Source organism: Artemia sp. Qi Xiang Cuo, unplaced genomic scaffold, assembly GCF_049724085.1.
Source record: "Artemia sp. Qi Xiang Cuo unplaced genomic scaffold, ASM4972408v1 HiC_scaffold_3018, whole genome shotgun sequence".
NCBI classification, from domain to species: Eukaryota; Metazoa; Arthropoda; class Branchiopoda; order Anostraca; family Artemiidae; genus Artemia; species Artemia sp. Qi Xiang Cuo.
Window position 1 is genome coordinate 77,989 of NW_028300413.1, and position 24,439 is coordinate 102,427.

The window sequence follows — 24,439 nt, forward strand, 5'->3', positions numbered from 1 at the left end:
GAGCAACTTCAACGCCTCTCTTTGTCCGCAATGGAATTTTATATGCATAGCGACTAAAAACACTGATTACAAGTAGAATGTACTTGTACGGTGAATTGTGACGTCTTTGAATCTCATCTAGAGTTAGGAGATCTGCTTGCATTATATGCAATGGGAAAAAGGCTTTAGTTTTTCGATATTGATTAGCACGAAGTCTATGATTTCTATGCAGAGTGTAACTTGATTCATTTTGTAGATAGTCTTGTACACTTTTAGTGTGAACACCAGTGACCTTGGAAAGAGTGGTGGGTGAACTTAAACTCCCCACCTCACCAATATTTTCATAAACACATTTCAGAACTTCAACCATTTTGAACGTAAACACGTTGTGTAACGTCTGCTACCCTTTTGTATACTAATTGTGGTTGGTGATGGTGACATGATACGTTTTCGCTTTTTCCTCGCCACCATCGTCAAGTTTTTTCCACTAGGTGTGCTATTATTTTCCAAGATTGATTTACAATCTTCTTCTTCTTCTTCTTCTTCTTCACATTTTATTGGTGTTGTTGTTGTTTATGATGAATGTTCATTTAATTTTTGTAGAATTTGTCTGTTGCTAATAAGACTTTTGGGGAAGTTTAATGTCTTTAAAAAGTTGTATAGATGAGCGTCAAATGATAATAGTCCTTTACGATTTGTAACCATGTCATAGATTAAATCGAGTTGATCATAGCTCTCGCTTGGAATTATAATCCCTTTGCCATTGCTCTCAACTTTAATATGATTTTAACCAATTTCAAAGAGATAGGATAGGAGTCGTTTAAGTTGTTAATTATATTAGTTGGCGAATTTATATACGAATTCTGATAAAATTAAATCCAGGTCTTCCTTCTTAAACCGTGTTCCAGCAGCAGCAGCAGCAGAATACTGTGGAAGAAATTCTCTTTTGTGACGAGTACCAGCAGTGAGTATCACAAAATAGGGCTATAATCTTTTCTCTCGATGAAACACATCTTGAAGTAAAAGCAGCTTCTTATGATCCTCAATATTCTCGTTGTCAAGGAATTTACTCAGATTGTTCTCAAAGTGTTCCACGGGTGAGAGAGCGAGTTCTATTGGAGTCAATTTATAGGGTTTCACCATCTAGAGACAACTGTTGAAAAGTCCTGCAATTATTGGTTGTAAAAGTGTGAAAAAGCTACCACCTACCTGAAGATGAAGTTTCTTTTTCAAACGATTTCCTTTGCTTTTTTAGGTTAATGTTCCTACAAATGACCGATGATTCATTGCCCGCTTCTTAACTACTTCTGACAGTTGAAAATTGCCCTCAGTCAAATTTAAACAAAGTTCAGATATTAGATTAATGAAATCATTGTCCATACCATGTTTGAGTATAGCCTTCCTAAGCAATGGTTTTGAAGTGCTTAAAACGGAAAACAGATGTCTATTTTCATGTATTTTCTTCAGTGTCATGATACCGACTAATAGGTCTTTTTAGTGTTCACCGGAAGATATACTTTAATTTCATTGTCGAAAATATCTCTGACTACAAGCAGATCCTCCGTTGTATTTTGATTAAGATCCAATAGGATATAGCCGTAGGGTTTATTAGTTGCCTGATTGTATGCTGAGAGCAAAAATTTATGGGCACCGGGGTATATCTGTTTATTGAGAGTTATTAGCGAGCTAGAATCACGAACAACTCTGTAGATGATATAGTAGGTGCAGTTCAATGCAAGTGTTCGCATATATTTGCTCTGATGAAAGAGATAGTGTAGAACCAGAGTAACGGAAATCTGTTCATAATGAGAGCGAACGGTGGATAATTGCAGCATCTCCTTGGACCATTGTTCAATAGATTCAGCCAGATCGTCACTGATAAGCCAAGAGTTTGCTTCAATAATTTTGAAAACATTAAGTCCCTGTATGAATTGTATCTGCACCAATCCCGTCGTGGCAATTGCTTTTATTTGATCGTATGACTCCTGCCAAATACTGTAACAATAGTAGATTTTTTTCGGCTTTTCCACAAATATTTTATCACAATTTTTAATTATTTTAGTTAAGAGTGTTGTTTTCCCTGACATTAAGGGCCCACACAGAAACGATCTGAATGGTGTTTTAAATTGATACTTGTTCCCTTCAACAGTTCACCTGAACAACTAACTGTAGACTATAGTTGTCTAATGACTAAATAATTTCCCCTATTACTAGTCTGTGTGGTAAAGAACAAAAAAAATCAATAAAGAATCATATTTCTTGTATTAAAAACAGCACTTTACAGAAAACAAAGAAAAATAAACTTTTTTAATTTATTTATACAAAAATGCACTAAAAAAAGCACTTAAAATAATATCACTTTTTTTTTAATTTGAATGCAACATGTATATTTACAAAAGCAAAAAAAAAACTGCTCTAAGTAAAAAAAAGATAACTTTGGTCGTGGCGGTGCGCCACTACCCCCCCCCCCCAAAGGCCGCGAGCCCCCCCCCCCCCAAGGTTTTGGGAAAATTTATAGGACTTTATTCAAACCGAGACTTTCCCTATGGATAACACATTCGGCCCGGTCTGAAGTTAAATAGTGCCCAAGGGGGAGGGTAGTCACACCGTCTTGACAAACATAGACCTTGTCGGAAATGGTACTCATTTCTACATTTACAGTAAAGTTCCTGTAGTTGAGGGAACGAATTGCCAGCAATTGGGCTCAGGGGGTTGTATTTTGAGCAATACAATTTACCTAAATGGCCATGCTAAGCGTCCTAGTTACATTGCATATGGACATCCCTTTGCCACGGTTTTTGATTTCCTCGCTGAGTGTCTGCATAAAGTACGACTATAAGACAATAAACACCATACTGGAAATCAAGTTGCTCCCCGGTTATGATTTAAACAAAAATTGCTGATTTTATACTTGCCGGGGCACATGATCTACATATAGCCCATTCCAATTGGTGTAGTCCATTTATTAGCCAAATCAGCCATCGTCTACCCCACCACCCCGTAGATGTTGATTTTACTATTTAAGCAGTATAGAATCTGTGTTCCCATAGAAGACCTCTACTTGCCCTTTTTTCGACCACTGTACTCTAGCCACATTGTAGTAGAATTACAACATGAGGTTTTTAGAGATCTCCAAGATCGCACTGCCTGCAGCAATATTTTTATTCAGGACAACGCTTCTTCTTTTTCTATTCAATAGTACCATGTCCGGGCCAATGATCGTGAAGGAAGTGTAATTTGGATCAGCAATAATTCGAGCACATTGTTCGGTATCGGTCACGACGTCACAACGATTTCTATTGCGAACACTCTCACACATTTTACCAAAAGCCGAATTCAAAATGAGCTTATAAATTTCTTTTTCGGCTTTCGTTTGTGCTTCAGAACGTTTGTTGACAAAAGTGTCAACAAACGTTTTTAGATAGAGTTTTTGGCTAAACTGGAGGGCTCTATGAACCTTTGTGACGTTGAAACCGTTGTTGCACATCCATTTTAAAGTCACATGATGTACAACAGTATTTTTTTTAGGAAGAAGGTCAGCAATAAGTTTTTGTTTTGAAGGGGACCAATGAAATCCGTCCACCTCGACGAAATATCTATTGCGAGGGCTCAAAGAGTCCCTAGTCACAGGTCTATTGATAAACGAAAAAACAAAATCCTTTACTGAATCTTGAAGCTCCACTGGTATCTCTCCATCGATTTCAAAAAACCATCAAACTGGCCCATTCTCCTCAACACTGTCAATGTTGGTAAAATGGAGAGCTTGAGGGTCATTGAGTCATTTATAGTCATCGCAGGGTAGCAAATAATAAGACATGGCCGAGGGGTAGAGAGAATTCATATCAAGGAAAACTGCATCTAATTTTGTCCCCGTCTTCTCTCCAGTTGGATCAGTTTCCAAGATACGATCCTCGTGAAAAACAAATCCACCCCTCATTGACCTTTCGATGAACAAGTGGTGAACGATTCCAGTAATTAACCAGATTTTTTTTCCGGTAAATCTAAGGATGAGGTCAATCACCCGATGAGGAGATGAAAAATAAAGGCCCAAAGCAGGATTTAAGTCTCCATATATTTTTTCCATAATTTTCAAAATCATGTATAACAATGTTAACGCATCACTCAACAAATACAGCTTGCAGTAGTCAAACCCATTTTTGCACCCTCCCTCTTCCTACACATTTTTAGCAAAACTGTATTAATCGGGGGTGAACCTACGATCGTGTAGACTGTCGTAAACGATTCAATCGAGGGAATAGTTTCCTCGGCGAATCTCGACATGGAACAATAATAATCATAAGGATATATGCCATTGACCGTCAACAAATCATATAAACCATTTTGAAATTGTTTCCTGAGAAGGGGTAAATTATCCCAACTGGCATCTTTTTTCTGCACTTTAACAATTTCGCTCAATGAGTTGGGGAAAAACCATAAGAATCTAAAAAGCGAATTTTATTCGTGTACTCAATGTCGTCTTCAACAAATCTCCACATAAATTCCAAAACAAGAAACTTTTCCGATGATTTAGGAAAATTTTGTAGGAAAAGCTGTCTATCACCCATGCATCATCCACTGTTCCATTTCTTTGAAAATGTGCCATTGCTGGTAGCACATACTTCAGATCGTAGTTAGAATTATGTATAAAAACCGAAATAAAAAGTTGCTGTTTAATTTTTAAGTTACATGAATTGTGAGCCCTTCCCCGAAAGTTACTTTTTTCCGTTGAATTGGGGTCAATAAGGTGATTATGGTCCTGGACAGCGTCTTTTAGGGCAAGAGCACCCCTACAAACCCAAAAAATTGTCCCTTTTTTTAGTGCCTGTTGCTCTCTATATGATAATGTCATTGGGTAGGTGGTGTGACGCAATCATGAATTTGCACTATTTGCTGTTTTTATTAAAGATACCAATAACTTTTCCATGCTACCCTCCTCATCCATAGCCAAAAAAAACTCTTCCAACTGCATTTTATTATTAGAATTGCGACGGGCATGCGGATTGAAACACGCAACTATTTGTTGCCCCATGACTATATTTGGCCTTGATGGGTCCGATACCTCCACCAGTCTTGATTCACAGTCCAAAGATACTTTATCAACTTGTAGCAGGGAATTTTGGAAATTTTTTAATTGTAAAGTATCTTTTCCTTCTGCCGGCATTTCTATTCTTTGATTGCCATGAATTTTGCAATATTTCATATGATCCGAGAATGTTCTCTCAGATCTAAATGGGGAAATGCACATGGGGCAATAGAGACGTTCCCCTTTCTTCACACTTTGGGATAGGAGTCGACTTATTTCTTTAACAGGGGAAAAATGACCGTAGGAATTTACATCTTTGGGAGGCTCGTAAATAACCCAAACCTAATTATTAACATTATCTACCGACGGTGTCCTAACTGAATATAAAACTCCTTTTTTATTTGGTTTCTTTCCCCCCTTTACAAATTCTGTGTCATAATGGAGAACAACCACCCCCAACCCAAGATTTTCATTTGCTTTCTTAAATATGGTTATTTCTTTCAAGGACACCGGATATGTTCCGTCTAAACACTCAAAATTTACTTTAGGGAAATTTTCTCCACCGTTTTGAGCAAGACTATCGAGATTTCCCACTGTCGACTATTTTTGTAATGTTTTATGGGCTCCTGCTAAAAATGCATATTTAGAGAATTGCAGCCCTGTGTCAAATTTGAAACCCTGAACTCCTCCCGTAGTCGACAAATCTGGGTGATATTTTATTCGTTGACTACTCCAAACCCCCGACCCCCCTCTTAAAAATAAAGTTTTTTTTAAATCTACTGAGATTCAGATCCATGTGTTCAATGTATAAAATTGTGGACCCGCTTCCCCTCTCGTTAAATGTGTCCAAAGTCGAAATTAATTTATTAACCCAGTTGAAAAAGTTACCCTCAAATTCATTTAGACCAGGGTAAAAAGTTTGGTTGCCAGTTTAAAAATGAAAATAAAAAATGTCACCAGATGTCCCCTTTTGTAAATAAACTTTTTGATTTACTGATGCTTTAACCCCCCCCCCCCCTTGACCCCCCCAATTCTGAATCTGAATCTCAATGAGTGATCGAACTTGGTCGGTGTAGCTATGAAGAACATTTACAGGGTCTGTTAAAATAACACTCCTGTCAATCACGTTTTCTACGGGAGGATTAAAATCTACCCTGTGTGTTTGCAAGTGACCTAGAACAGAATCTAACAAATAAAATTCACGTAGTTCCGGAGACATGACACTATTTTCATGTCCTGCACCTATTTGCACAGGATCCAAATCACTAATAATAAAATCATCGTCAAAAATATCCCCGGGAACATTAGGTCCAACAATTTGCATAAGGCTGTCCATTTCATCAGTTGTAAATTGAAAATCCAAGGGGATACCAAATAACATACCTACACTAACATCATCATCCGGCAAGAGGGGACAATTACCCATGATACTTTGAAGTCCCGGGCCAGGGAAGTCAGTTGTTTTCGTAGCTTCCCCTTGAAACTAGAAAATGAATGGATTAAGTTTTTTTCTCTGACGAAAGTTTTATCACAATTATAGCACACTATTTTTTTATCTTAGTTGGATTTATCAAACAATTTTTTTTTTAGGAAAGTTTTATCATAATTATAGCACACTATTTTTTTATAAGTTGGATTTATCAAAAAATTTTTTTTTTAGGAAAGTTTTATCACAATTAAAGCACAATATTAATTTATTAGTTGGATTTATTAAAAAATTTTTTTTTAGGAATGTTTTATTACAATTAAATCACACTATTTTTTTTCTTAGTTGGATTTATCAAAAAAAAATTTTTAGGAAAGTTTTATCATAATTATAGCACACTATTTATTTCTTAGTTGGATTTATCAAACAATTTTTTTTAGGAAAGTTTTATCATAATTATAGCACACTATTTTTTTTCATAGTCGGATATCATTACGTTGTTATTGAATTTGCAATATTCATTATACTATCTCAATGAATTATCGAGTAGACGCGGCGCATGCACCGCTCACACATACACACACACAGAGACGAGACATACACAGAGGCGGCACACACACACGCGCACAAACACACAAAAAAATAGGGAAAATCATTACGTTGCTATTGAATTTGATATATTCATTTTACTATCTCAATGAACTATCGAGTAGACAGAAAAAATAAGCGGCACATGTACCGTTCACACACACACACACTCGCAGAAACATTAACACACAGCAAAAAATTGAAACTCATTACGCAGCTATTTAATTTGCAATTTTAATTATAATATCTCAATAAATTATCGAGTGGACGCGGCGCATGCACCGCTCACAGACATACACGCACACATACACACACACACACAACAAAATTTTGAGATAGCCATTTTGTTCAGCATAGTCAAAAATCTAATAAATGTCTTTCAGGATGACTTAATCCCCCAAAGTTCCCAGGGAAAGGGCTGGAAGTTATGAACTTTGCCCATTGTTTACATATAGTATTGGTTAATGGGAAGTATAAAGAAGTTTCAGGAGGGTTTTTTTAGGATGGGGAAGGGGGGTAACGGAGGAGGGGGTTACGGGGGAGGATCCTTCCTTATCTAATGTATAGAGTTGTTTAAGTTAGTTATTTAATATAATGCGTTCTGGACGGCCTACTTTCTATAATTCTTTTTGTAGTTCCATAATTTTGTTACTAAAGTATTATATTCTCATCATATTTTGGTATATTTCATTATGATGCCTGCTTTTCATAATTCTTTTTGTAGTTTCCGTAATTTTGTTACTAAAGTATTATATTCTCATTATGTTTTGGTATATTTCATCATGATTAACATAACTTCATTTGCATAACTTCCGACCCATGCACAATGGGCGTGTGGAGTTTTTGTTATCCCCACATACATAGTTGATGGAACTTTCAATTATTTCGAATGAAATATTCTTCTTTGTTGAAATATTCTTACAGGTTGAAATTACGTTTCTAACCCCTATATATATTCCAGTAGCCTATAAGTAATTATGTCTCCGAAACTAGATAGAAACGTGTTGTGGAAACAAATTATGCAACGTCATAATTTCTAATTCAATAATTCTTAATTTTCTCATAACTTTTAATGGATTAAGTTAAACAAAATGACTTAAAGATATTCAAAATCATTATTAAAATACAATTCGGTTTATATGTATATTGAAAAAATTACAGCACCCGGATCAAACATAAGAAATAATGATGTGGAAATAAATATATGCCATTCATAACTGATTTATTGAGAAAGCCGGGTTTATTTTTGACTAATAAGAATAGAAAGGATTAAGATGCATTTTATTTATTAAAATATTTGATCATTTATAAAACTTGTTTTATTTTTGACTTGTAAGAATACATTTGGTTAAGATAAAACTGATCTAATAAAAAATATTTCGTTACTAAGAAACTCGTGTTTTGTTTTTTGTTTTTTTTTAATAAGAATACGTATGGTTAAGATACATCTGATTTATTAAAAGAAAATGATCATTTAAGAAAAATTAGTTTGAATTTTGAGTAATAAGAATGCACTCGGTTAGGATATATTAGATAATTTAAGAAAGTTGGGTTTTATTTCTAATTAACAAGAATACATATTTATTTTTGGTTATAAAAAAAATTTTTGATCATTTAAGAAACTAGGGTTTTATTTCTGATTAATGAAAATACACACAGTTAAAATACATCTGATTCGTGGTAACGAACTGTAAGTAAGGAGCGACACGGCTCAGTAGTAACCGAAACTTTAAAAACCGGAATTTTGATACCCATAGAGACATCAAAAGAATTATATTATTATGCTGATTTCAAATATATAAGATTCATTAAGTTTACTTTTACTCATCAAAAGCTACGCGCCTGAGAAAATTTGCCTTATTTTCGAAAAACGGAAAGAAACACCCCCAAAAATTCATAGAACTTTAGTGAAAATCACACCATCGGATTTAGCGTATCAGGAAAAACTACTGCGGAAGTTTCAAGTTCCTATCTGCAAAAATGTTGAATTTTGTATTTTTTGTCTGAAGAAAGATCATGGATGCGTGTTTATTCCTTTTTTCTTTTTTTTTTACAAATCTACTATTTGTAATAGCAATAAAGTAAAAATGCTCACATTTCCAAATTCAGACTGTAGTTGAGTGCCGTATGGTCCTGGCAAAGCATGATGGGAGCTAGATGTGGTGGTGGCTGCGATGTCACTGGCTTGGAGGGTTGGAGCAGCGGGGCTCACCATCATGTGAGCAACCATCTATTCTCTTTTCAGCTTTCTACCTGGCTGCATGGGGGCTGGCATGGGTGGGTCTTGGGCAGGCAGCGCCGGTCTGGAATGGATGTGAGTGGCTCCCAATGGATCACCTATCTCCACTTGTTTCATTGGAGTAACGCCTTTAGCCTTAGCTCTCTTTTCCGGGGGGGGGGAGTAATTGTATGAATCCTCATCCTTAAAAAGAAGAAAAAATTTAGCATGGAAAAAACGATCCCCTTTTTTACAGAAGAAAAAATTAGTCTGCACAAAGAATCCCACTCTCCCCCTTTACTGTTCATTCGAAGAAATAGTTTGTTTTTTCACCTTACAATGAAGGTGTTAGAATTGATACATTGCCCCCTTCCCCGCCTAATATTTTTATAAAAGCCTCTTAATCATCTATTAAACCCATTTGCTTTCATCAAATACATTGAAAATAGAATATCTCGTTTAATTTGACAAAAAAAAACTCTTTGTCAACGTGTCTTGAATAACACGAACAAATGTGTTATTAATCTATGCGATAACACAATCCTGTAATGTCTGCTTCTAAAACCGATCATTTTTGTAACATGGATTGTAAACACAGATTGTTCTATTTAAGCCGATAAAGAAAGCTAATTTTAAAAGAATGAAGGGGAAAATGACATTTTTTGAACTAAAAGAACTATTTCAAAACAATTACAACCGTAAAAAAAGGAGGGGGGAGGATGGATTTTATTTACATAATGGAAAAATAGCATACTTTGCCTTTTCTAGCGAGTATACTCATCATATTTTAGGGTTTGTATTGTTGGAGGGGGGCGGGGGGCTAAGTCCCCCTGAAATTTGAATTGACTGGTAAAATGCTTTTTTTTTGGAAATAAATTAAGAAATTCAGTAAACTATACTCACGTTGAAAATAGAAATATCCATTGTTTCAAAGTTAATAATAATCGATGTATTATCTAGAATATATCAAAACATAATGAAAATTAAATCGCAATGTATGAACATTTTATACAAAAATCTCAAGGATGAATAAAAACTAGTCCTTTATTTTTAACCAATCACCACTCGAGGTACCGTATATTGAGCAAGCACCAATGTCTATGATTGGCTCCTAAAAAATGAGTGTTGTCTCAAAAACCTGTTTGGTTAACTTATATAATTTTGACAATACTCACAAAAGATGTTTGACCACAATATACCTTGCCAGCTTTTAAGGTCGTAGAATAGCATGGGAATTCCTATAGCTTCAAGCAAAATGGAAGACCATGTGAAAGGATACTCACTCTCTTTGAAAAGGTGTATAGCTTTTATAGAAATATTTTCCTATAGCTTCAAGCAAATAGCATGGGAATTCCTATGGCAGTTCCTATGGTCCTATTGCGGTCGGCAAATAGCATGGTCCTATTGCGGTCGGCAAATAGCATGGGAATTCCTAGTGCGGTCGGCAAATAGCATGGGAATTGCTATGGCGGTCGGCAAAGTATAACTTAGCACTCTACTAATACTTTTTATGAAAACCCTATATGCCCCCAGGGCATAACTTAAAACCCTTGCCCTGAACTGGGAGGGGGGCTGTCATCCTCAAAAACCTAATTTCCAGAACTTTCAACTTCTCGAACAAAATGGCTATCTCAAAATTTTGGTTGGACGTGTTTGGGTAAAAGGTGGGCTTGAGGGGGTGAGTTGCCCTCCAATCACTTTCAACTATTAAAAAGGGCACTAGTTCTTTGAATTTCCAATCGAATGAGTCTTTTTGAAGTTTCTACGACAACGCTCTCTATAAAAATTTTATATGCCCCCAGGGCATGACTTAAAACCCTTGCCCTGAAGGCTGTGGAGAAGTGTCCTCCTCAAAAACATAATTTTTATCTGGAAATCAATTACGCTTAACAAAATGGCTATCTCAAAATTTTGATTAGATGTTTTTGGGGAAATGGTGGCCGTGGAAAGGGTGTTAGTTGCCTTCTAATCACTTTCGACTAAAAATGGAACAAGCCACTTCAATTTCCATTCGAATGAACCCTTTTCAAAGTTTCTGTGACACCTCTTTCGATACGAAGTGCCCTAGTCTAAAGAAAAAACTAATAAACAATACATTGTGCCAACATTGTTCTTTACTTGGGCAGCGCGATTGCGCTTCCTATGATATGTAAACATCTACAATGTAGTTAAACATCAGAGAAGTGCGATGGCTTTCTAGAGGTCGCGATGGCTTCGGCTGCGTAGACGATCAAACGTCATGCAAAATTTACATCAATGCAGACATTAATACCCCTTTCCGTTTGCCCAAAATTCTGCCGTAAAAATATTGTGAACAGCTTATTCAACAACAGTTGTGTTCGTCGAAACTTTTGAATAAATACTAACATTTTTAGGAGTGTCATTTTAAATCATTTATAGGAGGGCTAATTGCCCTCCGATCTCTTTTGACTCTTAAAAAGTGAACGAGAACTATCAATTTCAAATCAAATGAACCTTCTCCGAAGTTTAAACGAGCATCCCTTCCATAAAAACCATATATGCCCCCACAGCTTTACTTACAACGCCTGCCTCCGGGCCCTGGGGGGTTGATTTAACACAGGAGTTTTTTTTATCTGACCTTTAACTATTTTCAATGAAATGGTTACTTTAAAAATGTCATCGCTTAGGCTTGGGAAAAAAGGGTGTGTGGGAGGGGGGGGGCTAGTTGCCCTCGGATATCTTTTGACTCTTAAAAAGTGAAATAGAACTTTCAATATCCAATCAAATGGGCCCTCTCTGAAGTTTATACGAGCATCTATTTCATAAGAGCCATATACGCCCCCAAGATAACACTTAAAACACCTACCCCCCGGGCCCTGTGAAGTTTTTTTGAGGCTGGAGTTTTGTTATCTAATTTTTTAACAATTTAAAAAAAAACTTGCGGTATCAAAATTTTATGGCGGATGGGCTTAGGGAAAAAAGGGCATGGGGTGGGGGGGGCTCGTTGCCCTCGGCTCTCTTTTGACTATTAAAAAGTGAACTCGAACTTTCAATTTCCCATCAAATGAGCCCTCTCTGAACTTTGTACGAGCATCCCTTTCATAAGAACCATACATACCTTTAGGGCATAACTAAGAACGCCTTCCCCCGGGCCCTGGGGGGGTTGTGTCGACACCTGTATTTTTTTTACCTGCCTTTTGAACGATTTTTAACTTAATGGTTATCTCAAAATGTTTATCAGATGCATTTGGGAAAAAGGGGCGGGGGGGGGACTAGTTGCCCTCCAATCTCTTTTGACTATGAAAAGTTGAACTAGAACGTTCAATTTCCAATCAAATGAGTCCTCACTAAAGTTTTTACGAGTATCCCTTCCATAAGAACCATATATTCCCCCAGGGCATAACTTAGAGCGCCTGCCCTCTGGCCCTAGGGGACTGTGTCGACCCCGGAGCTTTCGTTATATGGTCTTTGAACTATTTAAAAAAATGGCTATCTCCAAGTTCTTATCAGATGGGTTTGAGAAAAAAAACGCATAGAGGGGGGCGGGGGGCTAGGTGGCCTCCAATCTGTTTTGGCTCTTAAAGAGTGAACTAGAACTTTCAGTTTCCAATAAAATGAACCCCCTTTGAAGTTTATACGAGCATCCCTTCCATAAGAACCATACATGCCCCCAAGGCATAACTTACAACACCAGCCCCCGGGCCCTGGGGGGTCGTGTCGACAACGGAGTTTTTGTTATATAATCTATGAACTATTTTTAACAAAAAAGCTATCTCAAAATTTTGTCGGATGCATCTGGGGAAAAAGGGCGTGGGGGGGCTGGTTACCCTCCGATATCTTTTGATGCTTAAAAATTGAGTTAGAACTTTCAATTTCCAATCAAATGAGCCCTCTCTGAAGTTTATAAGAGCATACCTCCCATAAAAACCATATATGCCCCCGGGGCAAAACTTATATCTCTTGCCCTGAAGACTGAGGGGGGTGGGGAGAGTGTCCTGCTTAAGGATATAATTTGCACAACTTTCAACCACGTTGAACAAAATGGCTATCTCAGAATTTTGATTAGATATTTTTGGGGAAATAGTGGGCGTGGAAGGGATGCTAGTTGCTTTCCAATCCCTTTCAACTATTAAAAAGGACACTAGACATTTAAATTTCCAATCGAATGAGCCCCTTTTGAAGTTTCTTCGACAATGTTTTCTATAGAATAAAACCTTATATACCCCCACGGCATAACTTACAATCCTTGCCCTAAGGGCTGTGGGGAGGGGTTGTCATCCTCAAAGACCTAATTTCCAGAATTTTCAACTACGTTGAACAAAATGGCTATCTCAAAATTTTTCGTTTTCGTATTATAATTATTTAAATTTCTTAGATTTTTTATAATAAAAGTTAAATTTCTTTGTCACAACTACTTTTAAGGACTCGTTTTATAGCTGTCAAATAGGAAGATATTTCAACAAAAGCTTGTATCAACTGATTTTTCAACAAATAAATTGCGTCTTGAAACTCCTACTCATTTCTTACATAACCAAACGATCTAAGGATTATGGCTGAATGATAGGTACCTAGGTTAGATTTGGTTACGTATTTAATATATGCTATGCTTTGCCCCCCACCCTCCCTAATGTTCAAATATATAGCCCAAATTTGTTTCTAAACTATTATATATTCATCTTATTTTATTTGATTAGCATTAACCAAACTAGCACTATATAAAAGAGTCCGTTTAATAGAAGAGTACCCATTTTTCCATGAAAAAATTTTTTTTTTAAGTCTAAGGGGGAAAGAGGGCTAATGCCGCCAACCCATTGAAACGAAAATATTCTAGAAAACGAATAATTATTCGTTTAATAAAAAATGACACTAGACATTTAAATTTCCAATCGAATGAGCCACTTTTGAAGTTTCTACGACAAAGCTTTATATGAAAAAACCTTATATGACCCCACGGCATAACTTACAATCCTTGCCCTAAGGGCTGTGGGGAGGGGTTGTCATCCTCAAAGACCTAATTTTTAGAATTTTCAACTACGTTGAACAAAATGGCTATCTTCAAATTTCGATTTGTTGTGTTTGGGGTAAATGGGAGCGGAAGAGGAGGGTTAGTTGCCCTCCAATCACTTTTGACTATTAAAAAGGGCACTAGCCCTTAGAATTCCCAATTGAATGAGCCCTTTTTGAAGTTTCTACGACAGTTTTACAACCCTCAGTTTACAACCCTCGACAGTTTTACAACCCTCGACAGTTTCACAACCTTACAACCCTCATAACTTACAACCCTTGCCCTGATAGCTGTGGGGGGGGGAGTGTCCTCCTCAAAAATATAGTTTCTATTTGGATTTCAGCTACGTAGAACAAAATGGATATCTGAAAATTTTGATTGGATGTTTTTGGGGAAATTTTGGGCGTTGAAGGGGTGTTAGTTGCCTTCCAATCACTTTTGACCCTTAAAAATGGTACTAGAACTCTCGATTTCCAATCAAATGAGCCCCCCCCCCCCTTGAAGTTCATATGACGACCCCCTCCATATGAAGTGCCTCTGGGGAAAAAAATAAATAAATAATAAATAAATAAACAATAAATCCTTGGAGCCGAATGGCCTTTACTATAGGAAACGCTAGCCTCTGATAAATTATATGCATTGTACAACAATGAAATTGTATACAATTATATAAAACAAAATGCTTTAACTATATGAGATTGTGCTTTTCCTTAAAAATTTTGGGGCAATCAGAGATTTGGTGATCAGAATGCAATCCCCTTGTACAGGCACATACATAAGACATATTATTAGGAAAGAAGAGGTAAGTCTTTCAAAATTAAACATAAGCTAGTTATGTTTAAATAATTTATGAGACTACACTGGTTAATCATGACAAAAAAAAATCACAAAGAAGAGAGAAACGAGGACAATAACAGCCAGTGAAAAACGGAAGACAAAATTATGCAAATATTTCGGTTTATACCTCCACTCAACCGTCGTCAGTGCAGAATAATAATAAAAATGCAAATGAAAGTCCAAAGGACAATATAAAAACCAAACCTCAGAATAAGCGCTGAAACTATAATAAGGACCCCTTCGAAGTAACGATGAAAGGGAATAATTTTTTCTTCTGTTTTTGACTGACTGTTATTGTCCTCATTTCTCTCTGTTTTGCAATTTTTTGTTTTGCTTGAGATATGAAAATGAAGAGAACGCATTGATATCCGTGGCCGTATCGCTAGCCCTTGGATATATTTTTTCCGGGCCAAGCGCATGTAGTAGAAACGAATTCAAGAACTAGAAATATTTTCATAGGAAGAGCGAGGACAGAGGGCTGGAGACTTGAAGCTAAGAATTGGAGACACTTGGGAGGAAAAAGTTGTCGAAGTAAAAGAAGAAGAGGACCCATGGAAGACAGCAGACTTGATTGATGACTCACCAGCTTGGTCAGGTTAGGGAATATATTTATTTTAATGTTTTCTATGTCAATAAAAGGAAAACTTGATTTTCAACAAATAAGATAGTCTCAATAATTGTTCAAATGTATTCATCTACTTCAATGTGGATTTCGCTTCAAGTAGTTAATTAAATTTGTTAAAAGACCACGAAACAGATACATGACTCAGGCTTTTTATTCATTTTTATTTTATGCACAGGATTTTATTTTTGGCACATTTTAGCGCTTTGTTAGTTTTAGTTACTTTTGTTCTGTAGTCCTGGTCTAAGTACGTTTAGATCTAATTCTTTAGTATCTAGACTTTAGGGTGGAAAGGGCCAAGGGACTGACTTTTAAAAAGATTTTAAACACCAATGACAAGTTTTTTGTTTTTTTTCAAGTCTTTAGCTTTGTATGTACAACGTTAGGAGCCAATCAAGGCAAGTTATTTTATGATGATAAAGTAAATGAAAAATGTGAGAAATTACAGTGAGAAAATGGTGAGAAATTACAACAAAATTGTTTGAGAAATTACGGTTGCTGTATGCGCCGCAATCAAGCAAAGAACGAATTTCTGCCAAAAGTAGGCCTAACCAAAAATTTAAAAAAGCGTTTTATGTCAAGTGAGGAAAAATTACCTTTTTAAGGTGGTTCAGGAATAGTAATTATTATTTTGATTGATGTTGATGGTAAAAGTTTATTGTGAAAACAAAACTTCGATTCTATCATGGAATATAAATTGAAAAGTTTCTGATAAGATTCCTATTTTGACCCAGTTGCTCAATGAATATGATATTATTTGCCTCCAAGAATATTTTTTGTCAGCAGACAAAAGAGAATTGATCAAAATCTCGTCGGATTGCACTGTGTTTTCCTATCCGGAAAAAAAAACAATGGCAACGTGTGGACGCCCCTCCGGTGGCCTCGCCATTTTGACTCGCTTACCCTGTAAGTTGATCGAAGTATATTCTCATATTTCTGCAGTGTCATATCTGAACACGTCCATAATGAATGTTTACCTACCTACAAAGTATTGTAAGGAGACAACCGACGCAAAGTTTATGGGGGCTTGCAAAAAACTGTGTAAGCTGATCAAGAAAAACGCAAAATCCGCCGCAGTGACGCGCTTGATATTAATAGGTTACTTTAACTGTGATTTGACTGATAAAATGCTCCCCAGAAGACAGCTCCTTTGGAGCTCCATTCCTCCTTAGTATTCATTAGTTGACAAAAATGAATCCTATACCTATGTTGGCTGCAGCTCTTCAACCTCGAACCTCGATTAAGTTGTTTCTTCCTTTCCCATTAAACAAGCCGTTGTACTTTCATGAAGGCTACTATTCTGACCACTTACCTATTTGTGCGACAATTGAGTGCAATATCGAAAACAAAACCCCACAAGAGGAAAAGTGGTTTTATGTTCAAGAATGGAGTCACGTTGATCGTCAGTTATTCATGTCTGACTGTGACACGTTACTCAACAAAATTAAAGTTCCTGTTTTTACTACTTACTTCAGAATGCAGGTCGTATATTAGTGAGTACGAGATCGAAATATAACTTACGAGTTATCTTGCAGAAATCAACCACGCGTTTCAATGCGCAGAAAAGTATGCAGTTCCATCCAGACGTGTTCGCAAAAAGACGGAAGTCACCGACTGGTTCAAAAATCAGTCTTGCTGCAGCTTGCGATTCAGCTAAATTGTGGCTACTCAAGTTAACTTTTGGCTAGACTCGGTAATTAAAAAAGAAAAAAAAAATACCAACAAACATTCTGTATCTGATCATTCATAGTAATGAATAGTAAATTGACTTACTTTAGATAATGCTGTAGGTCCAAATTGGGTCTACAGGATTACCCCAGAACACCCCAGTCCAATTACCCCCGAAGCCAGAGAATTTGCGTGGAAATGACGAATATTCACAAATTGGAACAGAGTAGCTGTTTCTGTCCCCCTGGAAGAGAAAAAATAAATATATTGCAACTTTGTGTAGTATTTTGAGGAAACAAGGACACTTTCTACCAAAAAAAGTATCCTTAAACATTCTTAAGACCGTAAGTTAAAAACCGTAAGCTAAAGCAAGAAAGCTTTAAGTACCTTGAGAGCACCTTTAAATCTGACGGAAGCCTTGGGTACTAAATTACCATGCTTAAACATACCGTACTCCCTGAAATTTAAACTTAGACTGTTTTAAAGCAACGTTCTCTCCGTGCTGTTGCACTAATACGGATCTTAGCCTTTGTTTAGGCAGCTTGAAAAGTGAATCAACTGATTTGAGAATAACTATCTTAAACAGATCTTTGGTATTTAATGGACAGACAGAATCTTTGGTATTTAATTGACAAACTGCTACGGATAAACTTAAAAGCAGTGGATGGTGCTGTGGGGGGCACATGGTGAGAATGGTCGTAGGTTGTATGGACCAAGAAGTTTGGCCTTGGGTCCATCCCGGAATCAGAAGACACATACGTCAGAGACTGGACTTAGACGTTATTTCGAGAAGGATGCCACACTATCAAGGACAGTCCTTGAAGGTCTTTGGCCAAAAGCGCTGGAGAGGCCATTGTGGAGGGGTCATTGTTTAGAGGCACCGCTATCACCTTATGCACAAGCCGGCGCGGAGAGACCTAGGTCTAAGTGAATAAAAAAGGATATTAAAACATAAAACGAACAGAATAATAATTCCCGTAGCTTACCTCCCTCAAACTTCTGTTACTAAAGTTTTTTTTTCTACCATTGCTTCAAGGACAAAACTCACACAAGAGCATGATACAAACAGTTTGAATTTTCATTAATACAATACATCGACAATAGAAGGGCTTATTCTTGCTCTTTGCTTTAAACATTCAATTCCAATGTCTTGGGAGGTAATTGGTAAATAAAACGCATATAATTACCAACATACAATGTTTGTTGCACTCCGGTATGCGTTTTGTATAGTACTAGTTCCTCATATGCATTGCATTTTCAGCTCGTTCTGAGTTTAATACTGCTCACTATCTTCATTAAAACAAATACTTTAAAACGGAAGTAAATCGAATGTTTTGGCACATGGTGATATTCTTTTGTTGTGTAACACAAAATATGGTTGCAGGAGCAAAATTCAACTATTTTGAGAACCTAACAATTATTTTTTTTTGATTTTTTTGATTAATTAATTATTTTTGAGAACCTAACAATTATTGAGAACCTAAAAATTCAATTATTTTCAGAGCCTAACCTAAGATTCACTTGAGTCGTTCTTTTTTTTCCAGTAAACACAAATGGTAAAAAAAAACCAGCAGTTTTAATCAAAACCAACTGTTTTAACCAAATTTATTGTTTTTGGTGACAAATTCTCGTTTTTATTGAACAAAAAATCTTGCTTTTGACGAAAACACAAGTTGGCCCCTTGTGTGATCTGAAACTTTCCTACTATTTATTTTAACGATACCCTCACTGATATTCACTATGACAAATGGATAGGCTATTCCGAAGTGATTCATATTAAATCCAGAAAGAAAAAGGTGAAACAAAAAAAAGAACCTGAAATGAATATACATTCCTAGCAATGATTGCAATCTAAAAACTAAAAAATGTGCTGGTTTAATTGGTATTTAATAAAGGTTTAAGAACCAAAAAAAATCGTCTGATATCACTTTGGTGAAAACCAACAAATTTTTTTTTTCGTATTATAACGTCATTTAATGAGTCACTACCAATGGAAATGAGTAATTCATCTTCTCTTTTACTTATTAGAATAAAATTCCACATTTATTTTTCACAGTTATGTTTACTTATTCAGGTTAGTAAAATCAGTTGTCGAATCATTTGTCACATCAGTTAGTCAAATCAGTTGCCAGACAGTTAGTCAAAGTTAATCATCAGTAGCTAGTCAAATCAGTTGCCAGGAAGTCCTACCAATATTTTGAACTCAGCATAAATTTTATTTTTAGAGCTTTCGGGGAAGGAAAAAGTCAAGCGAGTGGTCATAGGAATACTGAAAACCATTGGCCTCTTGGTGAACCTGTACGTTTTTGTTGTATCTTTGGATCTTCTTTCAACTGCATTCCAGCTCCTTGGTGGAAAAGCAACTGGTAGGTTACAAACAAGAAGCCTAGAAACTAGGTTCCAGAATTAGTTTCTAAAATTCTTGTGCATAAATTTTGTTATTTCTAGCTTCAATAATTTTAGCAGCATATTCAATAGAAAGAATTAAATGGTGAACTGAAGAGCAGAAACTAACATCAGTTGGGCTCAAAGCCCTTATGCCTTCCCAAGGCCAGAACATAATTTGCACTTTACTGAAAAAAAATAAATGTTTTTACTTTTATAACTTTGATAAATCAAATAATATTAAAATTTTGAATACTAAATATTAGTATATGTATATTAAACTCACAATGCACATTCATTTGTATTTTTTTCAGTACAGTGCAAATTATGTTCTGGCCTTGGGAAGGCATAGGGGTTTTGAGCCCAACTTATGTTAATTTCTGCTCGTTTTGTGTTTGAATCGGTTATTTATTGTAATTTCTGTTCGTTTTGGATTTCATTTATTTATCAATGCTTATTGGTGGTAGTTTCACGCTTGGTAGATTATTTTACTTTATTTTTGCTCATTTTTTGTTTAATTGAGTTCTTTACTTTTCTTTGAAAAACATATTTTATGGAAAAAGTTTTTTTTTTAATTAATATCTGTTCGTTTTATATCGACATAATCTTTTCAGGGAAAAAGAAAAATAATACTTTAAGAATTAAGAACGTTTTTTTATAAATTTATAGTTTGGCCTTCTATTCTCATGCTGGAGAAACATTTTCAGCAATTTTAACAACATACACGCCTTTAAAAATCTAGACACAAATAGTAGTGTTTAATTTTGTTTCATACCTCCTCTAGTTGACCTGAATTGGAAAACTTGATACCTTTCGCAAAAAAATCTGTTTACTTTCTTTGATAGCTTGGATGCACTTATTTGATTTGGTTAAATTTTAAGAATACAAGTAGCCCCGAAAGCTTGAACATAATACCCTCAGTCGTTCTTGGGATACTTCTGAGATGCCTTATTGGGAATTAGAATTACCACAGTGCATTTTGATTTAATCTTAAGGCAACATTTATTTTTTAAACATAAAAGCAAATGGGAGGGTGGGCGTGGGAGAGGGATTAGTTTCCCTCCAATAACTTTCGACTATTAAAAGGGCATCAGCCCTTTTTATTTTTAATCGAATGAGCCTTTTTCTAACTTCCTCCTTCAATACGAAGTGCCCTGGTCTAAACAAAAACAACAACAAAAAAATAATACATTATACCCATATCGATCTTTATTATAAAAATGTTAACCCTTCCAATCACTTTCGACTATTAAAAAGGGCACTAGCCCTTTCCATTTCCAATCGAATGAGCCCTTTTTAAGTTTTTACGACAAAACTTTCTATAAAAGCCTTATATGCCCCCCAGGGCATAACTTACAACCTTTGCCCTGAGGGTTGTGGGGGGAGGGGGGGGGGGGGTAGTCATCCTCAAAGGCCTAATTTCCAGAACTTTCAACTACGTTAAACAAAATGGCTATCTCAAAATTTTGATTGGATGTGTTTGGGGAAACGGTGGGCGTGAGAGGGGCCTTAGTTGCTCTCCAATCACTTTCAACTATTAAAAAATGTACTAAACCTTTAAATTTCTAACCAAATGAGCCTCTTTGAAGTTTCTACGACAACACTCTCAATAAAAACCTTATATGCCCCCAGGGCATAACTTACACCCCTTGCCGTGAGGGCTGGGAAGGGGGGGGTGTCATCCTCAAAGACCTAATTACCAGAACTTTCAACTACGTTGAAGAAAATTTATATTTTAAAATTTTGATTGGATGTGTTTGGGGAAACGGTGAGCATGAGAGGGGTGTTAGTTGCCCTCCAATCACATCCGACTATTAAAAAGAACACTAGCCCTTTCAACTCCTAATCGAATTAGCCCTTTTTAAAGTTTCTACGACAACGATTTCTATAAAAACCTTATATGCCCCAGGGCATAACTTACAACCCTTGACTTGAGGGCTGTGAGGGGGTTGTTATCCTCAAAGACATAATTTCCAAACTTATAAATTACGCTGAACAAAATGGCTATCTCAAAATTGTGATTGGATGTGTTTGGGGAAATGGTGGGCGTAAAAGGGGGGTTACTTTCCATCCAATCACTTTCGACTATTAAAAGGGCTCTAGCCGTTACAATTTCCTATCGAATGATTCCTTTTTGAAGTTTCTACGACAACAAATCCTATAAAAAAAAAACACCTTATATACCCCCAGGACCTAACTTATAACCCTTGCCCTGAGGGCTGTGGGTTGAGTGTCATCCTCAAAAACATAATTTCCAGATTTTTTAACTAAGTCGAACAAAATAGCTATCTCAAAATTTTTATTGGATGTGTTTGGGGAAAGGGGGGGGTGTTAGTTATCCTCCAATAACTTTCGACTATCAAAAAGGGCAAAAGCCCTTCTAATTTCCAATCGAATGAGCCCTTGCTTGAACTTTCTACAATACAACTATCTATAAAACCTTATATGCCCCCAGGGCATAACTTACAACCCTTGCCCCGAGGGCTCTGAGGGGGTTCATCCTCAAAGACCTAATTTCTAAAACTTTTAAATACGTTGAAAAAAGATTACCTAAAAATTTTGATTGGATGTGTTTGGGGAAAAGGTGGGCATGAGAGAGGGGTTAGTTGCCCTCCAATCGATTTGGACTATTAAAAAGGGCACTAGCCCTTTGAATTTCCAATCGAATAAGCCCTTTTTCAAGTTTCTGCGACAAAGATTTCAATAAAAAACTTATATACCCCAAGGGCCTAACTTACAACCCTTACCCTGAGGGTTGTGGGGGTAGTGTCATCCTCTTAGATATAATTTCCGGAACTTTCAACTACTTTGAACAGAACAGCCATCTAAAAGTTTCCATTGGATGTGTTTGGATAAATCGTGCCTGGGGAAGGGGTTTAATTTGCCCTCCAATCACTTTCGACTATTAAAAAGGGCATTATCCATTTCATTTTCCAATCAAATGAGCCCTTTTTGAAGTTTCTACAACAACCTTTTCTATGAAAACCTTATTTGCCCCAAGGGCATTACTTATAACCCTTACCCTAAGGGCTCTTGGGGGGTTTTCATCCTCAAAGACCTACTTTCCAGAACTTTCAACTACGTTGAATAAAATGGCTATGTCAAAACTTTGATTGGATGGGTTTGGGGAAGAGGTGGGCGTGAGAGGGGTATTAGTTGCCCACCAATCACTTTTGACTATTAAAAAGGGCACTAGCCCTTTTTTCCAATCGAACGAGATTTTGTAGAAGTTTCTGCGACAACGCTTTCGATAAAAACCTTATAACCTCCCAGGGCGTAACTTACAACCCTTGCCCTTAGGGTTGTGGGGGAGTATCCTCCTCAAAAACATAATTTCTATCCGATAGCTTTTAACTATTAATAAGGGCACTAGCCCTCTCAATTCCCAATTGAGTGAGCCCTTTTTGAAGTTTCTACGACAACGAAGGCAAAGACCTAATTTCCAGAACTTTCAACTACTTTGAACAATTAATTTTAAAAAACTTTCCGAAAAATACGTTTTTCAAAGAAAAGTAAAGGTCATTTTAAACTTAAACTCAGCAGATACAAATACCTGTTAAAATTCAAACTCAAAACGACCAGAAATTACTATTAAAGAATAAATGAAACCCAAAACGAACAGAAATTAAATAAACAATCATAGCCTAAAACCAACAACAAGTAATAATTTAAATGAATAAATAGATCTTAAAGCGAGTAATCCTTCGAATAAATATGAAAATAAATCATAAAACGGAAAAAAAATATTTGCTATACAAGTATAAATGAAACTTAAAATGAACAGAAATTAAATAACAATCAATGCGAACAAACATACAATATATATTAATGTAAATGAATAAATAAATCTTAAAACGAGTGAAACTTAAATTGAAAATACAAATCAAGTTTGAACCGAATAAAAATAACTACAAACAAGAGTTTGGGTATCGTCTCACTGCAGAAGCCTAAAACCTACTGCGTCATTGGCGCTTTACTGAAAACAATTCTTTAAAATATTTTCACTTTTGTAACTTTAAGAAATCAAAAATTAATTAAGATTTTAGGGAATAAATATCAGCATATGTATATTAAATTGACAATACACATTGTTTTTTTCAGTAAACTCATTTGAATTTTTTTTTTTTCAGTAAAGTACACATTATATTCTGGCTTTTAGAAAGGATAGGGGTTTTGAACCCTACTCACATTAATTTATGCTCGTTTCGAGTTTGACTCTAATATTTATTTTAATTTTTGTTCTGTTTTGGGTTTTATTCGTTTATTGATACTGATTTGGGGTAGTTGTATGCTTTGTAGATTATATGATAGTCCTGACGCCAGGTGTTGAAAATACGAATCATATCACGACGGAATGGGGCTGCAAAGAGAATTAGCCTACCCTCCGCCCTCTAAATTGACCATGTGGATTCAAAAATACAAATGGCACTTGCTTGTGAGTGGTGGAACACTCCGAAACTTGACATTTTATTATATTTTGGTGTTTCATGCAAGAAAAGGCATGTTCCATAAAGTTTGAGGTGCAGTTTTCCACTCAAATAGAAATGCCTAGAAGCCATATAATGTTTTCATAAAAAACTAACACGATTAGTTACAAAAAATGGCAGAGTTAAAAAAAAATGGCAAAACTATATGAGTCTTGAACAGTCTTGGAAAGTATAAACAAAATCAAATTGAATATTAGATAAATAATGATATTAATTGTTGACAGATCCATCAGTTCAAGA

The 24,439-nt window shown here is 36.0% G+C and overlaps 1 protein-coding gene across 1 annotated transcript in view; it reads left to right on the forward strand.

Moving 5' to 3' along the window:
• LOC148938708 (sodium-dependent phosphate transport protein 2B-like) overlaps window positions 1-24,439 on the forward strand; it is an 82,356-nt gene that overhangs the window by 14,468 nt on the left and 43,449 nt on the right. Inside the window, exons 2-3 of the mRNA XM_089107596.1 lie at window positions 15,497-15,632; window positions 19,553-19,693. Of these exons, the coding sequence (XP_088963722.1) occupies window positions 15,497-15,632; window positions 19,553-19,693 (277 nt within the window). The remainder of the gene's footprint in view (window positions 1-15,496; window positions 15,633-19,552; window positions 19,694-24,439) is intronic.